Source organism: Coregonus clupeaformis, chromosome 5 (assembly GCF_020615455.1).
Source record: "Coregonus clupeaformis isolate EN_2021a chromosome 5, ASM2061545v1, whole genome shotgun sequence".
Lineage (NCBI taxonomy): Eukaryota > Metazoa > Chordata > Actinopteri > Salmoniformes > Salmonidae > Coregonus > Coregonus clupeaformis.
The window spans coordinates 32,120,604-32,140,788 of record NC_059196.1 but is presented as its reverse complement, the minus strand read 5'-3'; the positions used below and the strand labels follow the sequence as shown (position 1 = coordinate 32,140,788).

Sequence of the window (20,185 nt, the reverse complement as noted above, 5' to 3'; positions counted from 1 at the left end):
AGAAGTTAATTGACAGCATGCCAGGGTGGATTGCAGAGGTCTTGAAAAAGAAGGGTCAACACTGCAAATATTGACTCTGCATAAACTTAATGTAATTATCAATAAAAGCCTTTGACAGCTAAAGTATGCTATTATACTTCAGTATACCATAGTAACATCTGACAAAAATATCTCATAACACTGAAGCAGCGAACTTTGTGAAGACCAATACTTGTGTCATTCTCAAAACTTTTGACCACGACTGTATGTCAGAGTTCATGTCCTGTTGTATCTTTCATTAAGTAGATAAAGCTCCGCCCAGGAGCATTAACCCACCTAACAAGACCAAACCAGTCAGACACATCACAGCTTTGTGGCTTCCTGTTATTTACACTCTACAGTGCATTTGGCCTATATACTGTATGACAAACCTTTTAATGTAAATGACTGGAATCGATATCATTGCTCAGAGCAAAGTCTTTAAATGGTACAGTATACGGGTTGAAAGCTAATGTGAAGCAGGACTGAGATGAATTCAGAAACACAGGCTGACATCTCATGTTCATTTTAATTACCATGGAGATAAAAATACAGCCACATACTTTGTATATACCAGCCTACAGTTTCTATGGTTAATTCATATACTGTTGTACATTTGTCCAACAGAAATACCATGCGTGATTTAAACTGAACAAGTCATTTGGGGCCGAATCCTAACTTTTGCACTCATATCTCAAGCTTTCAATGTGATGTCAATGGGAGATTTGTGTGAAAACGTGAGTTCCGCTGGGGCAGGTTGGGCCGTTCTCTGCTGGAGCTGAGAAAGCCTGTGTTGAGATGGACTGAGCATGAGTAAATGAACCTGTGTTGGTTGATGAGTTTGGTGGTGTTACAGGTTCGGTGTGTGTTTGGGTGTGACATCACACCCAGGGTGTGGTTGTGACATCACAGGAAGGGCTCGATGTCGATGTCCAGGGCGGAGCATGGCATGGTGAGCTCAAAGCGGTTGATGACATCAGGGTGAAGGACCCCGAGGCGTCCTATGCTCTTCCCGCAGGCAAAGATCTCAGCACAGCGACCAGGGAAGAAGGTGGAATCTGAAAAAGGGGAAACAGAAGAGGGGGGTGGGAAGGAAGGAGAGGTGAAGAGGCTTCTCACAGTGGTCCAGTGATAATAAACATAAAAAGTGCAGTCTCTGACTAAATGTTTCCACACAGACGAGAGAGACTCAAGATCCATTCCTATGCTGTTCTGTTCTCCTCTCCCATGGTGCTTCACTTCTTCCCACGCGGCTTTGCTCCTAAAAGCTAATGTATTCCTTAGCTCACCGTTCGGATGCTTACTCATAACTAGCTAAAGAAATCGCTCTACATGTTGTGTGTGTGTCTCTTCCAAAGCAGGGCAGCACCATGACAACCAGTCTTTAAAAATAGTACACTAATAGCTAAATAGGTGACAACCTATTCCACCCACCCTGAAAACCCTCTCAGATTAATTCTCTCTGAGCCAAGGTCAACACTAACCAGACAGTCAAGCATGCCTTTAACAGTGAACGGGAAGGGCTGAATTTGACATAGTTAAGTGAAACGTGGGCATCTGCTCCTTAAGAGTCCCTCTCTCTCTCCCTCTCTCTCTCCCCCTCTCCCTCCTTCCATGGGGTAGCATTGCAGGAGGTCCTGCAGGAGGGGAGGTACTCTACAGGTGAGCTCTCGGAGAAGATCATGACCCTGTAATTGGGTTAAGGACACACGGAGTGTGGAGCTCAGCAGCCTAATGGTGCTAGAAGGCTCTGTACAGTTCTGTGTGTGTGTTGTTCATATATGTTTTGTGATTGTATGTGTTTTTTGCATGTGTGTTGTGTGTCTGGTCTGCATAATAGCGTGCTAGTGGTGGAAATGTGACAGTCTAACTGGTTTTCTGTAGCTGTATAAGTGTGAGTGTTTGTTTCAGGCAGTCTATCTCCCTGTAAACCCAGGCAGGCGCACTGCAGCAGCAGACGTGACTCACATGCAGTCTGACTCCCCCTGCTGAAACTATATGCTCTTTCCCTCCCTCCCTCTCTATCCCCTGATTTCCAAGTCTCTCTCTGTCCTCTGCACCCCTGCTCTCCCTCTTCACAACCTCCTCATCCCTCTCCCTCTGTGGTACTTGACTCACATGCAGTCTGACTCCCCCTGCTGAAACTATATGCTCTTTCCCTCCCTCCCTCTCTATCCCCTGATTTCCAAGTCTCTCTCTGTCCTCTGCACCCCTGCTCTCCCTCTTCACAACCTCCTCATCCCTCTCCCTCTGTGGTACTTGAGCCCATCGATTTCCCCAATGTCTGATTGTGGCAGGAGACACACACATCCAGAGGTGTGACCTTGAGAGAGAGAGCGAGAGCAAGAAAGTGGGAGGGGTTAGAGCTACTTGAGCCCTGCAGAACCCACAGCTCATAAAAAACACTGATTTGTGGATCAAGCTTCATTAGTGCAATGGAAAAACATTCACTTCACTAGAGCAGACAAAATACCCCTTAGAATCACAATATTTAATTCCGGCTCGGGAAATACAGCCACAACTGTACTGTATGTTGAGGATAGGTATGAACTGTGAAGCTATGATATGGGACTTTCTAAGGACTTGGGCCATCTGTACTGTATTCTATTCTATAATATTCTACTGTATCTTAGTCCATGCCACTCTGTCATTGCTTGTCCATATATGTATATATTCTTAAATTCCATTCCTTACTAGATTTGTGTGTATTGGGTACTGTATATGTTGTGAAATTGTTAGATATTACTTGTTAGATATTACTGCACTGTCGGAGCTAGAAGCACAAGCATTTTGCTACACCCGCAATAACATCTGCTAAACACGTGTATGTGAAAAATAAAATGTGATTTGATCTCAGTAGTCTAAACTGGACTTCGTTTCCTTCAATGGCAACTGATTGGTGAAAGTTCTGGATAGGTTTTCTACTGCAATTTATAATACTATTATAGTGAGACAGTGCTGTCATCCCAGTGTAGGACTTAGGCCATGCCCCAATAGTTTTACACCATTTCCTTTCCTTGCCTCCTTTCCTTCATAACCACTGAGTTGGGACAGGCTTGACATGTCAGTTGAAAGCACCATGGTGAAAACTGAAAACCTATCCAGAGCTTTCACCAATCAGTTGCCATTGAAGGAAACGGAGTCCAGTTTAAACTACTGAGATGGCTCCCTGGTTGTCTTACCATCGGCAGCCTGGATGTGGTAGCCATCGCCCTGGCCTGGTTTGACCTCCAGCAGCTGCATGACCCGGTCCATTAGGCCGTGGATCACCTCGAACCCAGGACTCTTGTTGTAGTAGACGGCACACAGACGACGGTTGTTCCTGGCCCCCACGTCTGACAGAGGGAGAGTAGAGGAGAGGACAACGTGGCCGTTAGGATATACTGTAGGATGTCTTTAAAAACTGATTATGACAGTGTGTGTATTCTTGAGTATGAGGGAATCAGTATGTAAATGAATGTTTGTCCTAATAAATAAATTAGAAAGTCAGGCATACAATGACATTATTTCTACACATATCCATGAATACACTACATTATGAATACTTGGGTTACACCCACACACAAACACACCTTTGGTTCCATCCTTGAGCACCACGTCTGAAATCTCAAACAGCCTGAGGGGCAGAGGCATCTTCCTGTTGGCAGCCACAGTCTTCAGCAGCCCGGAGAGCAGGGTGGTGCGCGCCACCTGGTGGAGAAGACGAGCACTGCTGTTTACAACACCAGCAGCCTCTGACACACCCACCCAGTCACACAGCACCCTCCTATGGAGGAAACACTCACATCAACAGGGGGTGATAGAAGCCATTAAACTGTTTTACTTGATAATTGCTGTAATTTATACCAATTGTAAGAGATCATTCAGAGACCAAAGGGGGACTGTTTATAATGTTATCACAGAGACATGATTAATCGAAGGTAATGGTGGTTCACCTGGAACTCAGCTGTCTTGGGGTTGGAGATGTGACATGCTCTGGTCTCTGAGATGTTCTTCAACAGCTTGTCAGCTATGTCCTCCTGAGAACACTGCACAGGAAGACAGATACAACACATGACAATGTGTGTATATGTTTATTTATTTGGATCCCCATTAGCTTTTGCAGAAGCTACTCTTCCTGGGGTCCACAGAGGTAGAGAGAGTGAATGAGTGAGTGGTCATTACCAGGGCGAAGGTGAGGGCCTCCGTGAATCCAGCAGCAGCCAGGTCCTGTCTCAGCAGCTCTGACAGCTTATTCAGTGGGAGCTAAAAACACAACAAAGTCATGAGATAGAAAACAAGATATCACCACTTAATACCAACCAACCAGCAGCTCCAGTCAACAACCAATCAACTTCACTCCTGAATAACCTGCTGAAAAATCCCATCACCTGATTGGCTACGGTATAGGTGCGTGGCGTGGTGCGGGGAATATTGTTGAAACCGTACGCCATGGCGGCGTCCTCCATGATGTCACAGGCGTGGATGACGTCAGAGCGCGTGGGCGGGATCTCCACCTCGATCTGTTCGCCGTCGCTCATGACCTCTGAGCGCAAGCACATCTTGGTCAACAGCTGGGCGATGTGCTCAGTCGACTCACTGGAGACAAAAAAACATTACAAACATTAAACAGTGGCAGGTAGCCTAGTGGTTAAGAGCGTTTGGTCAGTAACTGAAAGGTTTCTGGTTCGAATCCCAGAGCCGACTAGGTGAAAAAAAGTCTGTCATTGAGCAAGGCACTTAACCATAATTGCTAATGTAAGTCGCTCTGAATAAGAGCGTCCGCTAAATATGTACAATGTAAACCATTTATAAGCATCTGCAGGAATGTTGGTAGCATTCTGCTTAGCATTTAGAGCAGGGGTCTCCAACCCTGTTCCTGGAGAGCGACCCTCCTGTAGGTTCACTCCAACCCCAGTTGTAACTAACCAGATTCATCTTATCAACCAGCTAATTGTTAGAAAGGTGCACTAGATTAGGGTTGGAACGAAAACCCACAAGAGGGTAGATCTCCAGGAACAGGGTTGGATATTAAGTCACTTAGTTACCTGATGCCAACTTTGCGGTTGATGAAGTCTGCTGACAGAGTCTCCTTCCTGTAAGCTAGCTCCTGAGGTCACATGGTATAGCAGGACGGTAGAGGGTTAGGAATAGAATAGAATGGGGATAGTCAGAATTTACATAGACCTGTGGGTTCTAATAGATACTGAACAAAAATATAAACGCCACACTCAACAATTTCAACGGTTTTACTTAGTTACAGTTCATTTAAGGAAATCAGTCAATTTAAATAAATTCATTAGGCCCTAATCTATGGATTTCACAAGACTGGGCAGGGGCGCAGCCATGGGTAGGCCTGGGAGGGCATAGGCCTACCGACTGGGGAGCCAAGCCCAGACAATCAGAATGAGTTTTTCCCCACAAAAGGGCTTTATTACAGACAGTTTCATCAGCTGTCCGGGTGGCTGGTCTCAGACTATCCCGCAAGTGAAGAAGAAGGATGTGGAGGTCCTGGGCTGGCACGGTTACACGTGGTCTGCAGTTGTGAGGCCGGTTGGACGTACTAACAAACTTCTCTAAAACGACATTGGCGGTGTCTTATGGTAGAGAAATTAACATTAAATTCTCTGGCAACAGCTCTGGTGGATATTCTTGCCGTCAGCATGCCAATTGTACGCTCCCTCAAAACTTGAGACATCTGTGGCATTGTCTTGTGACAAAACTGCACATTTTAGAGTGGCCTTTTATTGTACCCAGCACAAGGTGCACCTGTGTAATGATCATGCTGTTTAATCAGCATCTTGATATGACACACCTGTCAGGTGGACGGATGATCTTGGCAAAGGAGAAATGCTCACTAACAGGGATGTGGACAAATTTGTGGACAAAATTTGAGATAAATATTTTTGTGCGTATGGAACATTTCTGGGATCTTTTATTTCAGCTCATGAAACATGGGACCAACACTTTACATGTTGCGTTTATATTTTTGTTCAGTATATTTTCCCACAAAAGGAAACAGACTGCAGAGTGATGGTAAGGGGATACAGTACCGGGTACCGACAGGTCCTGCCGTCTGGGTACACCACCTCAGCCTCCTCTACCCTGAGAGAGAGAACGTGACATAGATCAAGAGGAGTCTATTAAAGTGGGGCCGGGAAAAGGAACTTCTTATGACTATAACTTCCAGTAATTCATGGTCTTATTTTACACACAAAAAAACATTAGGTTTAGCTATTAGTGATTTAATTTCAGTGATAGAAATCTAAACAGCTGTTGCCTGGACTCACGTGAAAGGCTCCTCACAATACTCGCAGAACATCGTCACCATCATGTCCAACACGATTTTTGCCTTGGTAAGATCAGTGGCTGTGCACTCGATAAAAACATTCTTTGTATTCAAGGTGATTTTGGAATGGTCCCCTAAAAAACAACAGAGGGGGGACTGTTAGAACAGTATCTACAGCATACGATGGGTTAATCAATATTGGAAGTCCACTAGGTTAATAGTTTTGCCTTACAACCTGTGGTCATATGTGTGTGTCCTCACCATTGATGATTGGCGGCATAGACAGGACAATGCCGTTGCTGTCATAGATGACAGGATATACAGGCTTGTCTTCAATGATGTGCAGATAGTGTCGCAAGTGGCTGTCTGTCTGAGAGGGAGAAATACAAAGAAAACATAGGATGACAGAAATAAAAGATCTCTAGCCATAGCCAATCACAACTCACATCACAGAGGCTCATAATCTTTGTAGCCAATCCCTGCTCACCTTGTAGAGGCTCATGAGTTCCTGTGCGGTGTACTCCTTTGCCTGGTTGAGAGGTTTGAAGCGGATGTCACCAGGTGGCTTGGCTGTGTAGGTGAAGGGGCCTGAAATGGTGTCCAGGTCATGGGTGCCGATGGCAACCAGAGTCCTTTTCCTACAGAGCACAGATTACAGTCAACTCGCACACATTGTCACAACTTCCACTGAGACAACACATCTCAGAGACTCCCAGAGAAGAACACACTGAAAGTAATCAATGAAGTATGAGGCATGGTATTGAAAAGGGTCTCTGACTACAACATTGACAATAAATATGCAGAGGTAAAATTGTGTGTGTAAGTAAGCCTTGTCCAAGCCAATAGGCTCCTGGCCCTATCTCCTATTTTTGTAGCATAAGGCATTTTGATGTACAAGTACACCCGCTGGACAGGATGCAAGACTGTCGCAGGGTCTTACCACCAATCAATTTCCTTAATGCTGAGTGCCAAGCATAGAGGCATCAAAGTCTTTGGTATGACTCGACCGAGGACCAAACCCCCAACCTTCCAATCTCAGGACACTAACCTCAAGGCCACTGAGTTGGTCAAACTTGTGTATGTGTGGGAATTATATATATTTTTATATGAAGGTAGAGATGTGTTAGGTGTCTGACTAACCTACAGACGTTCTGATGGAGTTTCTCCTGTAATTCAATGAAGCTGTCATAGCGTTCCAGTGTGAAGGTGATGTTCCTCAGGACTGCAGCCACAGCGTGGGGTCGCACAGCAGCCGTCTGCGACAGGCACAAACAGGGGCCCCCACAGAGTCAGGATTCTCTCATTCATCTCTAAAATTCCACTCTCTTACTTCCAACACTTGACCCAAAGCCTCCTTTGCACAGCCTCTACAAATGTAGAGGCATTCATCAACAGTTCAATATCTTAATTAATCATCTTGTCACAAAGGACTGCAGTGGTGGTTCATACATCAACCCTAGACTCTGCCCAGAACCCAGGTCATTAAACTAAAATAACATGTTTTCCACCCCCCTACTCTGTGATGACCAAATGAACCAACCCTACACTCGGTCCAGAACCCAGGTCATTAAACAGAGGGGGTGGTCCGTGTTTTCCACCCACCTCCTCTGATGACCAAATTAACCAACCCTACACTCTACCTAAGACCCAGATCATTAAACAGAGAGTCTGGTCCGTGTTTTCCACCCACCTCCTCTGTGATGACCAGCCTCTGAGGCTCTCCTCTGGCTGGACTCACACGCCTGTAGCGAGGGGCTTCCATCCTGGAGCGCAGACACACATGGACATGGGCATGTCAATACAGAGCTGAAGACAACACACACGATAAAGCAGCACAAGCTGAAAGTACTTTGGCAATGTAAGAGTCATGTTTAAGCACACAATTCTCCATATAGATGTGTTTACATACTTTTGCTTGAAGACCTGCAGGCCCCTGACCAGTCCTTCCAGACACAGCAGGTCATAGCGGTTAGCTGGAACATCGATCTTATACAGAATCACATCAGACGCCCCCTCTGCCTTGGTGTCCCCCTGTTCACGACTGATGATGTCCTTCTCTGAGGTCTGAAGGACAGGGTTAGAGGGAGGATGGGTAGCCCGAAAACACTAAATTGGTTATCACACAAACAAGTGGATATGGTTGAGGTTCATCCTCAGTCTTCTACTCACAATCTCATCGAGCTCCAGCCCAAATTCAAAACACAACTCATCAAATTCTTCATCAGCTGAAAGAAAGGGAAAGAGAATAACATTTTAATATCTGTTGGAATAATTCGTTTATTTTGGTCCCACCTCCATTCTTAATTTAGTTAGATTTTCCTAGTTAAATGGACGTAGATGTGGTGGTCAGTCAGTAGCAGGCTTGGAGGTCTGGACTGGGAAATGATGCAATCGTCGTGAAATAACAAGCATCAGTTCTGTCAACACTATCAAATCATGTTTTCAATCACTATTCAGTAGAAACAGAGTAGATACCGTTGTTGTGTAGGTAAAATATTTTATATGTTGTTAAACAACCCACAAAAAGAGTGATACGCTGTTATTGCCACGGCATCAGCCACTGTTAGCTGAAGCTAGCGAACACTTTGCCCATCCATTCAAACATGCAGCAGCTAGCTAGGTAGCCACGGCAGCCAGGTAGCTATCTCGCTTTAGCTACGTTCCTTCTGTCTGAAAACACAACGCAGAAACAGACTAGTTTAATCGTCAAATTTCCTCAATATCTATTACTTGATATGGTAAGTAACATTTCTTACTGTATGTTCTGCCCAAGGCATGGAACAGAAGATCCCTTTTGACACTGACAGTCGGCATGTTGACCACGGCTAACCGCTAGATGCTAATCCTTCCTCCAAGACTGAAGGACCCCTCGAAGCCGGCTGTAGCTGTCCGGGATAATGCCAGTCTGAATTATTGGTAAAGCACTACTCTTACCAAAAGTCACATATTGGCATTTCGTATCGAATTATATAAACGGAAATTTAAAACAGTTAATTCACAGTCACACTGGATTATCGAAGACCAAGTGTAACGGGGTAGAACCGTTTATGTATTGTGAACGCAGCCTTGTTAGTCTGCCAGTCCCAGGTGGGAAGGAAAAGGGAAAGGCTTTCAAGACAACTGGGACCTCGGAAAAATACGAGGTCAAATCATAACGTCAGCGATCTTCAGGTCGGAAAGTCGGAGCTTTAGAAAGAGGCCCGAGTTCCCGAGTTGAAATTCAGAGTTGGATGACTGTTCAAAACAATTTTTCCCATCCGAGCATGTTTCTTTCTGAGTTCCCAATTGTATTGAATGAACTGAAATCGGAAGTTGGAGATTTCCGAGTTCCCAGTTCTGAGTTCCCAGTTGTCATGAATGCAGCACTAGTCAGTTGCACAACTGAATGCGTTCAACCCAACCCCTCTGAATCAGATAGCTGTGGGGGCTGCCTTAAAGGAAAACTTCACCCAAAAACTATTATTTGGTATTTGTTTCATTAGTCCATTGTTGACATAGTCCCAAAATGTTTTGCTTGTCAGCAATCAAGTTTTCAAGATATGTAACTTTCCAATGTATTTATAAAGCTATTTTTACATCAGCAGATGTCACAAAGTGCTATACAGAAATCCAGCCTAAAATCCCAAACAGCAAGCAATGCAGATGTAGAAGCACTGTGGCTAGGAAAAACTCCCTAGAAAGGCAGGAACCTAGGAAGAAACCTAGAGAGGAACCAGGCTCTGAGGGGTGGCCAGTACTTTTCTGGCTGTGCCGAGTGGAAATCATAAGAATACATGGCCATTACTGCCAGATCGTTCTTCAAGATGTTAAAACGTTCATAGATGACCAGTAGGGTCAAATAATAATCACAGTGGTTGTAGAGGGTGCAACAGGTCAGCACCTCAGGAGTAAATGTCAGTTGGCTTTTCATAGCCGAGCATTCAGAAGTTGAGACAGCAGGTGCGGTAGAGACAGAGAGAGAGGGAGGGAGAGAGAGGGTCGAAAGCAGCAGGTCCGGGACAAGGTAGCATGTCCGGTGAATAGGTCGGGGTTCCATAGCCGCAGGCAGAATAGTTGAAACTGGAGCAGTAGCATGACAAGGTAGCCAGTGGCAGTTTTAGCATGTGTGGCAAAAAAATAATATTTTGGGGATGCATGCCAGCAAAGCCACTACACTACACAACACAACACTAACAATACATTCATTGCACTATAACGGTGACAAACGGTGCCAACAAACTGTTAGGGTCTACATAAAGCTGTCCCAACAGCAGAGCTTTCTTTTCAGCACCATGGAGTGAATCCTTACCACCACTACACCTGGCTATCAGCGGAGCCTTGTCTGGCAGCGAAACAGTTCATTCAGCCTCATTTACTGCCTGTTTTAAAAACAGAGCTGATAGGCTGACTTGCTCAAACAAATGTGGTTTCTACTGACAATTGAGATGTACAAACTATGGCATATGGGAACGACGAACGGATAAGAGGCCATCCGAGCTAGAACGGACGTAGTCAATATAGAGCATGGGCCGTTCTTACAGTATTACACCAAGTCAGAACCGTAGGATAAATAAAGGGGGCATGTAAGCAGACAATGAAAGTTCTTACAATATTCGATGACTACATTTCTCTAAAACAGGCTATAGGCTACATGTGTACCACCATGTCAGAACAGTAAAGGAAAGGGGGATACCTAGTCAGTTGTACAACTGAATGCATTCAACTGAAATGTGTCTTCCGCATTTAACCTTTACGGGATCGGTGTCCCGTATACGGGACTGTTAGAGCCGATTTGGGCATATTTTGTATAAAAGACTGAACATACTGAGCTCCATGTACATTTGTGTAAATATATTAAATATTAATGTATATGATGAAATATTAGGTACGTACCTTTATGATTTATTTACTGGATTGAGATATATTCATTTGTTATTAGTGTAACTCAGTTTTTGGCCCCCCCTCTTGCCCATTCATTGTACTGTGTTAATTGTGTTAGTATAAAGGCAGGAAGTTGGGCCTTCGGGGGAGGAGTCCTTGCTAGATGCGGGAGCGGTATAGTTTTTTGACCATATAGACATACAGAAATACAGACAGACAGGTCATATTATATTATGTATTTGCATTTCAAGTAATCTCTGCTTTAAGTTGATTGGAGAATACCTTTTTGTTAGATAAGAAGAATAAAAAAATTTTGTTGCACTATATCCCTGGATCTCATTGAATGTTTGGCCGTTTGGAAACGTTGAGTGTGGACTGTATGCGTCCGAAACAACCCCGCTTCAGGCTAGGGCAGTGGCTATGGTAAAGAGGAAAGGAAGCCACTACAGGGACGGTTGAGCTAACGTGCGCTAATGTGATTAGCATGACTGTTGTAAGTAACAGCAAACTTTCCAGGACATAGACATGTCTTATATGGGCAGAAAGCTTACATTCTTGTTAATCTAACTGCACTGTCCAATTTATAGTAGCTATTACAGTGAAAAAATACCATGCTATTGTTTGAGGAGAGAGGACAACAACAAAAAACGTATCATGGCAACTGGTTTGATACATTCACCTCTGAAGGTAAATAATGTGCTTACATTCAGTAATCTTGCTCTGATTTGTCATCCTAAGGGTCCCAGAGATAAAATGTAACATAGTTTTGTTTGATAAAATCCATTTTTATATTCAAATGTGGGAACTGGGTTCTACAGTTTGAACCCCTGCTTTCTCTGGCTCCACACGCACCCCGCCCGGCCATCTAGATGTGTGAAAGTTAGTGTATAAGCTAATGATCCATCATGTATGACATTCCTGGGAGTGTGTAAATTTACATTTTGTATTACCATATAATTTTTGTATGTTCTCTACAGTTATGTACTTGAAAATGTATCAATTGACCAATTCGGCACATTTGGGCAGACTTGATACAAAATAGTCCAGTATTGCAATGCTTCACTGGATCAATCTGAAACTTTGCAAACACACACTGCTGCCATCTAGTAGCCAAAATCTAAATTGTGTCTAAACTGCAATATTATATTGTGGCCTTCTCTTGGATTTCAAAGATGATGGAACAAAAAAATAAATAGAAATCGCATGTTTTTTTGTTTGTATTATCTTTTACCAGATCTAATGTGTTATATTCTCCTACATTAATTTCACATTTCCACAAACTTCAAAATGGTTTCAAGAATATGCAGATCCTTGCTTCAGGTCCTGAGCTACAGGCAGTTAGATTTGGGTATGTCATTTTAGGCGAAAATTGAAAAATAAAAGGGTTAACCTAACCCCTCTGAATCAGAGAGGTGCGGGGGGCTGCCTTAATTGACATCCACGTCATCGTAGGCTGTTATGAGGGGGGAAAGGGACCAAATTATTAGGGTGAGGCACATGGGATACTAACAGATTACTACACAACATTCACTTAGTATTACTTTCTTGGCTACAGTATACAATAAATATTTGGACTCACCTTCTTGTGCTGTGCTCACTTGAACAGGAAGGTGGCACGGCGGTACTTCTTGTGGGCTCTAGAAAGAGGCCCGAGTTCCTGACTTGGAATTCTGAGTTGGATGACCGTTCAAAATTATTTTCCATATTTTCCCAGTCGGAGCTCCAAGTTGTCTTGAATTCACTGAAGTCTGAGATTTCCCAGTTACGAGTTTCCAGTTGTTTTGAACGCAGCAGAAGTCATGCTGGATTGACAGCATGGCCAATGAATTCAAACTTTATCAATTGGATACCACGAAATTGGGGAGAAAAAGGGGATTCAAAAATACAAAAATACAAAAGGATAAACATTCACATGCAACGCCATGGCCCAGAAGTTACGATCTTGTCTCATCGCTGCAACTCCCCTACGGACTCGGAGAAGGACAAGAGCCAAGCCGCACTGCTTCTTGACACACTGCTCGCTTAACCCAGAAGCCAGCCGCACCATTGTGTCGTAGGAAACACAGTCGAACTGACAACCGAAGCCAGCTTGCAGGTGCCCGGCCCACCACAAGGAGTCGCTAGAGCACGATGAGACAAGGAAATCCCGGCCAGTAGAATATATAGTGAAAACAATAATGGTCCTAAAACGGAAACTTGAGGAACACCGAAACGTACAATTGATTTGTCAGTGGACAAACCATCCACAGACACAAACTGATATCTTTCCAACAGAAAATATCTAAATCAGGCAAGAACTTGTCGGTGTAGACCAATTAGGGTTTCCAATCTCTCCAAAAGAATGTGGTGATCGATGGAGTCAAAAGCGGCACTAAGGTCTAGGAGTACGAGGACAGATGCAGAGAATTGGTCTGACGCCATTAATAGGTCATTTGTCACCTTCACGAGTGCAGTCTCAGTACTAATATGGGGTCTAAAACCAGACTGGAGCGTTGTCGTTGAAATTCTAATCAATAATGAGGAGAGACAAGGTCAATCACCAATCAGGATATTACTTTATTCAAAACGTATTAATAAGGTAGTAAGTGAGGCTGGTCGACCCAACACTCTTGAGTGTTGGGCCGAGAGCTCTGACATGCAGAAAATGCAGAGTTCCTTATATAGTAGATCTAAAAATGCTTAGTCATGGCTGGTTCCACCCTTCCCATGCAGACCGGGGCACCATAAGCCACTTTGGGTTCATCTGTTAGTTATTTGCACGGGGTGTTGTTCTACCCCCAGATGGCAAGGATGATTAGAAACAATTAGATGTTTGTTCTACTCCTTCAGGATATCTCTATCTCAGTTCCACACACCACATCTTGTCTATGGAATGCAGGCTCAGTCAATTGTCAGCTCAAGCTATCTCTATTGACCATACGCCCAGATTAGCTGCAGGGAGCTAGAGTGGAGACCATCCCTTTACAAAAACACAGGATTAGTAGAACAGAAATGTCTTACTATTTGGTAAGTATATCATTTAACTATCAATATCAAACCAATCAGGTAAAAACGTTTTGTATACATTACTTGTCTTCAGGAAGGCAGTGAGTTGCTGCGCAACAGCTTTTTCAAAAAATTTTGAGAGGAACGGGAGATTCGATATAGGCCGATAGTTTTTTTAATTTTCCAGGCCATGGTTTTGCCTTTTTCACGAGAGGCTTTATTACTGAGTTTGGTACACATCCAGAGGATAGGGAGCCGTTTATTATATTCAACATAGGAGGGCCAAGCACAGGAAGTAGCTCTTTCAATAGTTTAGTTGGAATAGGGTCCAGTAGGCAGCTGGAAGGTTTAGAGGCCATTACTATTTTCGTGAATGTGCAGAGAGATACAGGATTAAAAAACTTGAGTATCTCCATTGATCCAAGGTCCTGGCAGTTTGGTGCAGACTGAGTTTTGGAGAAATATGCAGATTCAAAGAGGAGTCTGTAATTTGCTTTCTAATGATCATTATCTTTTTGTCGAAGAAGTTCATGAATTCATCACTGCTGAAGTGAAGGCCATCCTCTGTTGGAGAATGTTGCTTTTTAGTTAGCTTTGTGACAGTATAAAAAATAAATGTTGGATTGTTTTTATTCTCCTCAATTAGGTTGGAAAAGTAGGCTGATCGAGCAGCAGTGAGGGCTCTTCGATCTTGCACTGTACTGTCTTTCCAAGCTAGTCTGAAGACTTCCAGTTTGGTGGAGCGCCATTTCCGTTCCAATTATCTGGAAGCTTGCTTCAGGGCTCGGGTATTTTCTGTATACCAGGGAGCTAATTTCTTATGACAAATGTTTTTTGGTGCGACTGTATCTAGGGTATTACGCAAGGTTAAATTTAGATCCTCGGTAAGGTGGTTAACTGATTTTTGTACTCCAACGTCCTTGGGTAGGAGGAATCTTTGGGTTGCCCGAGAATTTATAGCGCAGCTTTTGATAATCCTTGGTTGGGGTCTGAGCAGATTATTTATTGGGATTGCAAACATATTAAGATGGTGGTTCGATATTCCAGGATTATGAGGATTTGTTTTAAGATCCACAATATTTATTTCATGGGACAAAACTAGATCCTGGGTATGACTGTGGCAATGCATAGGTCCGGAGACATGTTGGACAAACCCCACTGAGTCGATGATGGCTCTGAAAGCCTTTTGGAGTGGGTCTGTGGACTTTTCCATGTGAATATTGAAGTCACCAAAACATTTTACATTATCTGCCATGACTACAAGGTCCGATAGGAATTCAGGGAACTTAGTGAGGAACGCTGTTTATGACCCAGCTATAAAAAGTGATTGAGTAGGCTGCATATACTTTATAACTAGAAGCTTAAAAGACGAAATTGCAGTATTTTGTATTTTCTTTGTAAATTGACATTTGCTGTCGGAAATGTTAGCAACACATCCGCCTTTGCGGGATGTGCGGGTATATGGTCACTAGTGTAACCTGGAGAAGAGGCCTCATTTAACATTGTGAGGACAGACGCTGGGAGACGAGAAGCAAGTACAGGGAGTGAACATTTAATATATACAGACATGAAACAAAACACAGACAGCGTCTGGACAGGGGAAACATAACGACATTAATGCTGACACCGGGATCACAACTGAGGAACAGACAGATATAGGGGAGGTAATTAAACATTGATGAAGTCCAGGTGTGTCCAATGAAGCACAGATGCGCGTAACGATGGTGACAGGTGTGCGTAATGATGGCAGCCTGGCGCCCTCGAGCGCCAGGGAGGCGGAGCGTGTGCAGGCATGACAAAATTCATCAGGCTTGAGCCATGTTTCAGTCAAGCCAATCACATCAAGGTTATGATCAGTGATTAGTTCATTGACTATGACTGCCTTGGAAGTGAGGGATCTAACATTAAGTTGTCCCATTTTGAGATGTGAGATATTATCACAATCTTTTTCAATCGTGACAGGAATGGATAAGGTCTTTATTCCAGTGTGATTGCTAAGTCGAACACCGGCATGTTTTTCCTGACCTAGATCGAAGCACATACACGGTCTCAATGGGGAAAGCTGAGCTGACTATACTGACTGTGCTAGTGGCAGACTCCACTAAGCGGGCAGGCTGGCTAACAGCCTACTGCCTGGCCTGCACCCCATCTCATTGTGGAGCTAGAAGAGTTAGAGCCATGTCTATGTTGATAGATAAGATGAGAGCACCCCTCAAGCTTGGATGGAGTCCATCACTCCTCAGCAGGCCAGGCTTAGTCCTGTTTGTGGGGGAGTCCCACTATCTTTTGGGAGGGGCAGAAAACAGTTTTCAACCAGCGATTGAGTTGTGCAAGTCTGCTGTAGAGCTCATCACTCCCCTTAACTGGGAGGGGGCCAGAGACAATTACTCGATGCCAACACATCTTTCTAGCTAAATTACACGCTGAAGTTATGTTGTGCTTGGTGACCTCTGACTGTTTCATCCGAACATCGTTGGTGCCGATGTGAATAACAATATCCCTATACCATCTACACTCGTCAGTTTTAGCCTCAGCCAGCACCATCTTCAGATTAGCCTTTATGTCGGTAGCCCTGCCCCCTGGTTAACAATGTATGATCACTGAATTATTATTTTTAAGTCTAATATTGCGGGTAATGGAGTCACCAATGACTAGGGTTTTCAATTTGTCAGAGCTAATGGTGGGAGGCACCTGGGCTCAGACCCCGTAAAGGGTGGAGGAGAGACCTGAGAAGGCTCGGGTTCTGACTCCAACTAGTTGCTTAGTGGGGGAAACCGGTTGAAAGTTTATATCGGTTGAATAAGTGACACCCGGTTGAGCATGCTGAAAGCATTTATTTCCAGAAGCCATGAGAAAATTGTCCGGCTGCGGGGACTGTGCAGGGGGGTTAACACTACTACCTGTATTTACTGATGGCACAGATGCTGTGTCATCCTTTCCTACACCTGCCCTTGCCTAATGATTGCGTCTGAAGCATAAGGCAATAGTTATCCTGTATATTAAGAGTACAGCGACTGAAATGAGAAGGCATAATGTTACATAGCGTTCTTTTTTTTGACCTGAGGAGGTCCTGCAAATCAAATTGTTAGATGCTTCCATGTTTGGTTTTGGTTTGGAGGGGGTTGGTAGCATCTAACAATTGGATTTAATTATTTCCTGGGCACCGCTCGGCGATGCAGTTGACGACCTCCTAATCTTCTACCGATACTTTCGGAAGTGGGAAAAGTGTCGCCAAACAGGCACAGGCAAGGGTCGGCTAGACCAGAGTCCCACTGGGGTCTAAACTGGGCTATAAATAGGCCTACTGTGGAAATATAGGCCTAAAGACAGTTACACCAAACACTTCATAACAAAATACATGTATTGCTACAGGTGTTTGGAACATAATTGATGTTATACAATTGTCATTGGCTATCAAATGGTAGGCTTCTCAATCCACAATCACACTGGATTATGCCTAGCCTAATTAGCCTAATCAGAATGTGATAGTAAAAGCGGGTAGATTATGCCCTATTGAAGACCAGTGGAGGCTGGTGTCAAAAATCGTAGGCGGGACCAAGTCCCCTACTACTATAGTAGACCCCACCTATTTGCTGAAAAGTGGCTTGGTGTACCAAAGATTGTCTATTATATTGACAAGATATTAGAGTGACCGCTCTAACAATGGAGATGCATGTCTTCAGAGATGGAAGGCAGGCGGGAGGAGGCGAGATCAGGTGGGACCATTCTAACTAATGAGAGGGCAGATACGGTGTGAACAATAGGCCAGAGATAGATAGACAAACAAACGCCAAAATAAAAGCAAAGTCTTCTCGTGCTTTGGCATGAGGGTCTGTTATATAAATTGATGGAAAGCGGTATAGGGGGAAAAACATATGTCATTATAAAATCCAAGTACACAAACAAGTATGCAGTTAAAATTGGCAGAAAATAAATTTCTTTCCACAGGGCCGTGGGGTGAGACATGGATGCAGCTTGAGCCCCACCCTCTTCAACATATACATATATCAACGAATTGGCGAGGGCAATAGAACAGTCTGCAGCACCTGGCCTCACCCTACTAGAATCTGAAGTCAAATGTTTACTGTTTTCTGATGATCTGGTGCTTCTGTCCCCAACCAAGGAGGGCCTACAGCAGCACCTAGATCTTCTGCACAGATTCTGTCAGACCTGGGCCCTGACAGTGAATCTCAGTAAGACAAAAATAATGGGGTTCCAAAAAAGGTCCAGTTGCCAGAACCACAAATACAAATTCCATCTAGACACCGTTGCCCTAGAGCACACAAAAAAACTATACCTACCTCGGCCTAAACATCAGCGCCACAGGTAACTTCCACAAAGCTCTGAACGATCTGAGAGACAAGGCAAGAAGGGCCTTTATGCCATCAAAAGGAACAGGAAATTTGACATCCCAAATGGGATCTGGCTCAAAAAAAACTTTAATAATTTATAAAACCCATTGCCCTTTATGGTTGTGAGGTCTGGGGTCCACTTACCAACCAAGAATTCACAAAATGGGAATTCTGCAAAATCATCCTCCGTGTACAACATAAAACACAAAATAATGCATGCAGAATTAGGACAATACTCATTAATTATCAATTCAACAAACACCTAAAAGGAAGTGATTCCCAAACCTTCCATAACAAAGCCATCACCTACAGAAAGATGAACCTAGAGAAGAGTCTCCTCAGCAAGCTGGTCCTGGGGCTCTGTTCACAAAAACAAAAGACCCCACAGAGCCCCAGGACAGCAACACAATTAGACCCAACCAAATCATGAGAAAACAAAAATATAATTACTTGACACATTGGAAAGAATTAACCAAAAAACAGAGCAAACTGGAATGCTAATTGGACCTCAACAGAGTACACAGTAGTAGAATACCTGACCACTGTGACTGACCCAAAATTAACTAAAGTTTTGACTGCCCACAGAATGTGGTGGAAACTGAGCTGCACTTCCTAACCTCCTGCCAAATGTATGACCATATTAGAGACACATATTTCCCTCAGATTACACAAAGAATTAGAAAACAAATCCAATTTTGATAAACTACCATATCTATTGTGTGAAATACCACAGTGTGCCATCACAGCAGCAAGATTTGTGACCTGTGTCCACAAGAAAAGGGCAACAAGTGAAGCACAAACACCATTGTAAATACAACCCATATTTATGTTGATTTATTTTCCCTTTTGTACTTCAACTATTTGCACATCATTATAACACCGTATATAGACATAATATGACATTTGAAATGTCTTTATTCTTTTGGAACTTTTGTGAGTGTAATGTTTGCTGTTAATTTCTGATTGTTTATTTCACTTTTGTTTATTATCTATTTCACTTGCTTTGGCAATGTAAATATATGTTTCCCATGCCAATAAAGCCCATTGAATTGAATTGATAGATTGACTCATTTTTGTATCTGTGACAGCATGGGCAGTGCTATTTATGCTATATCCATTTTAAAGTAGTCCATTTTCTTCTTCTTCATTGGCTGATTGCGCTCAACTCATAGGAATCCCCACCCAGTTGACTACTTTAAAATGGTGGAATCCCTCAATGGCAATGTCTATGCTAAAATATCCATGATGAGTCCTATAACTGTCTCTATGACAACAGGCACAACTCCGATATAAAGTCGTTTTGGGTAAGTTGCCTAAATGCCACGTATATCAGTGCATTCGTAACAACCTAACCATTACGAAGCTTCTATTTGATCAAATATGCCTCACATAGCAAATTAGCAATTACATTTTTGTAGACCAAATTCGATACTCTCTCATTGACCTCCATACAAACATTCCTCACTTTGTGCGTTTATGTTTGTGGACAGAGTTTGGGCGGAGTAAAACCTCTCGCTTCGCCTCTTCCTCTCTGGGTGTCCTCAATTAAACTCCTTGGTTGTACTTCATGTTTTCCACAAGATGGTGCGAGAACAAAGAAACCAGAGTAGGCTAAAACCTGATATAGCAATCACGTTTAGAACAGCCTATTTAGAGCAGTTTTGGAAGTTGATAAAGTCAAGAGTATGGTAAGCGACCAGGC

At 43.5% G+C, this 20,185-nt stretch overlaps 1 protein-coding gene across 1 annotated transcript; it reads right to left on the bottom strand.

Moving 5' to 3' along the window:
- Positions 1–528: 528 nt before the first annotated feature.
- On the bottom strand, positions 529–9,317 carry LOC121566889 (phenylalanine--tRNA ligase beta subunit). Its single transcript, XM_041876790.2, has 16 exons — positions 9,043–9,317; positions 8,456–8,511; positions 8,196–8,350; positions 7,977–8,049; positions 7,427–7,542; positions 6,774–6,924; positions 6,548–6,656; positions 6,288–6,420; positions 6,051–6,102; positions 5,046–5,107; positions 4,389–4,596; positions 4,183–4,263; positions 3,954–4,046; positions 3,591–3,708; positions 3,201–3,353; positions 529–1,076 (listed from the first exon to the last, which is right to left on the bottom strand). Exons 1-16 carry the CDS (start codon positions 9,098–9,100, stop codon positions 925–927), a joined length of 1,770 nt encoding a protein of 589 aa, XP_041732724.1. The 5' UTR covers positions 9,101–9,317; the 3' UTR covers positions 529–924.
- Between the last annotated feature and the right edge of the window lie 10,868 nt (positions 9,318–20,185).

Coding starts and splice junctions, on each gene's coding strand:
- LOC121566889 (XM_041876790.2), bottom strand. CDS start 9,100: ATGCCGACTGTCAGTGTCAAAAGGGATCTTCTGTTCCATGCCTTGGGC. Junction 6,925..7,426: donor CTCCATCAGAACGTCTGTAG/GTTAGTCAGACA, acceptor TGTGCTCTGTAG/GAAAAGGACTCTGGTTGCCA. Junction 3,709..3,953: donor CCAAGACAGCTGAGTTCCAG/GTGAACCACCAT, acceptor CTTCTCCACCAG/GTGGCGCGCACCACCCTGCT.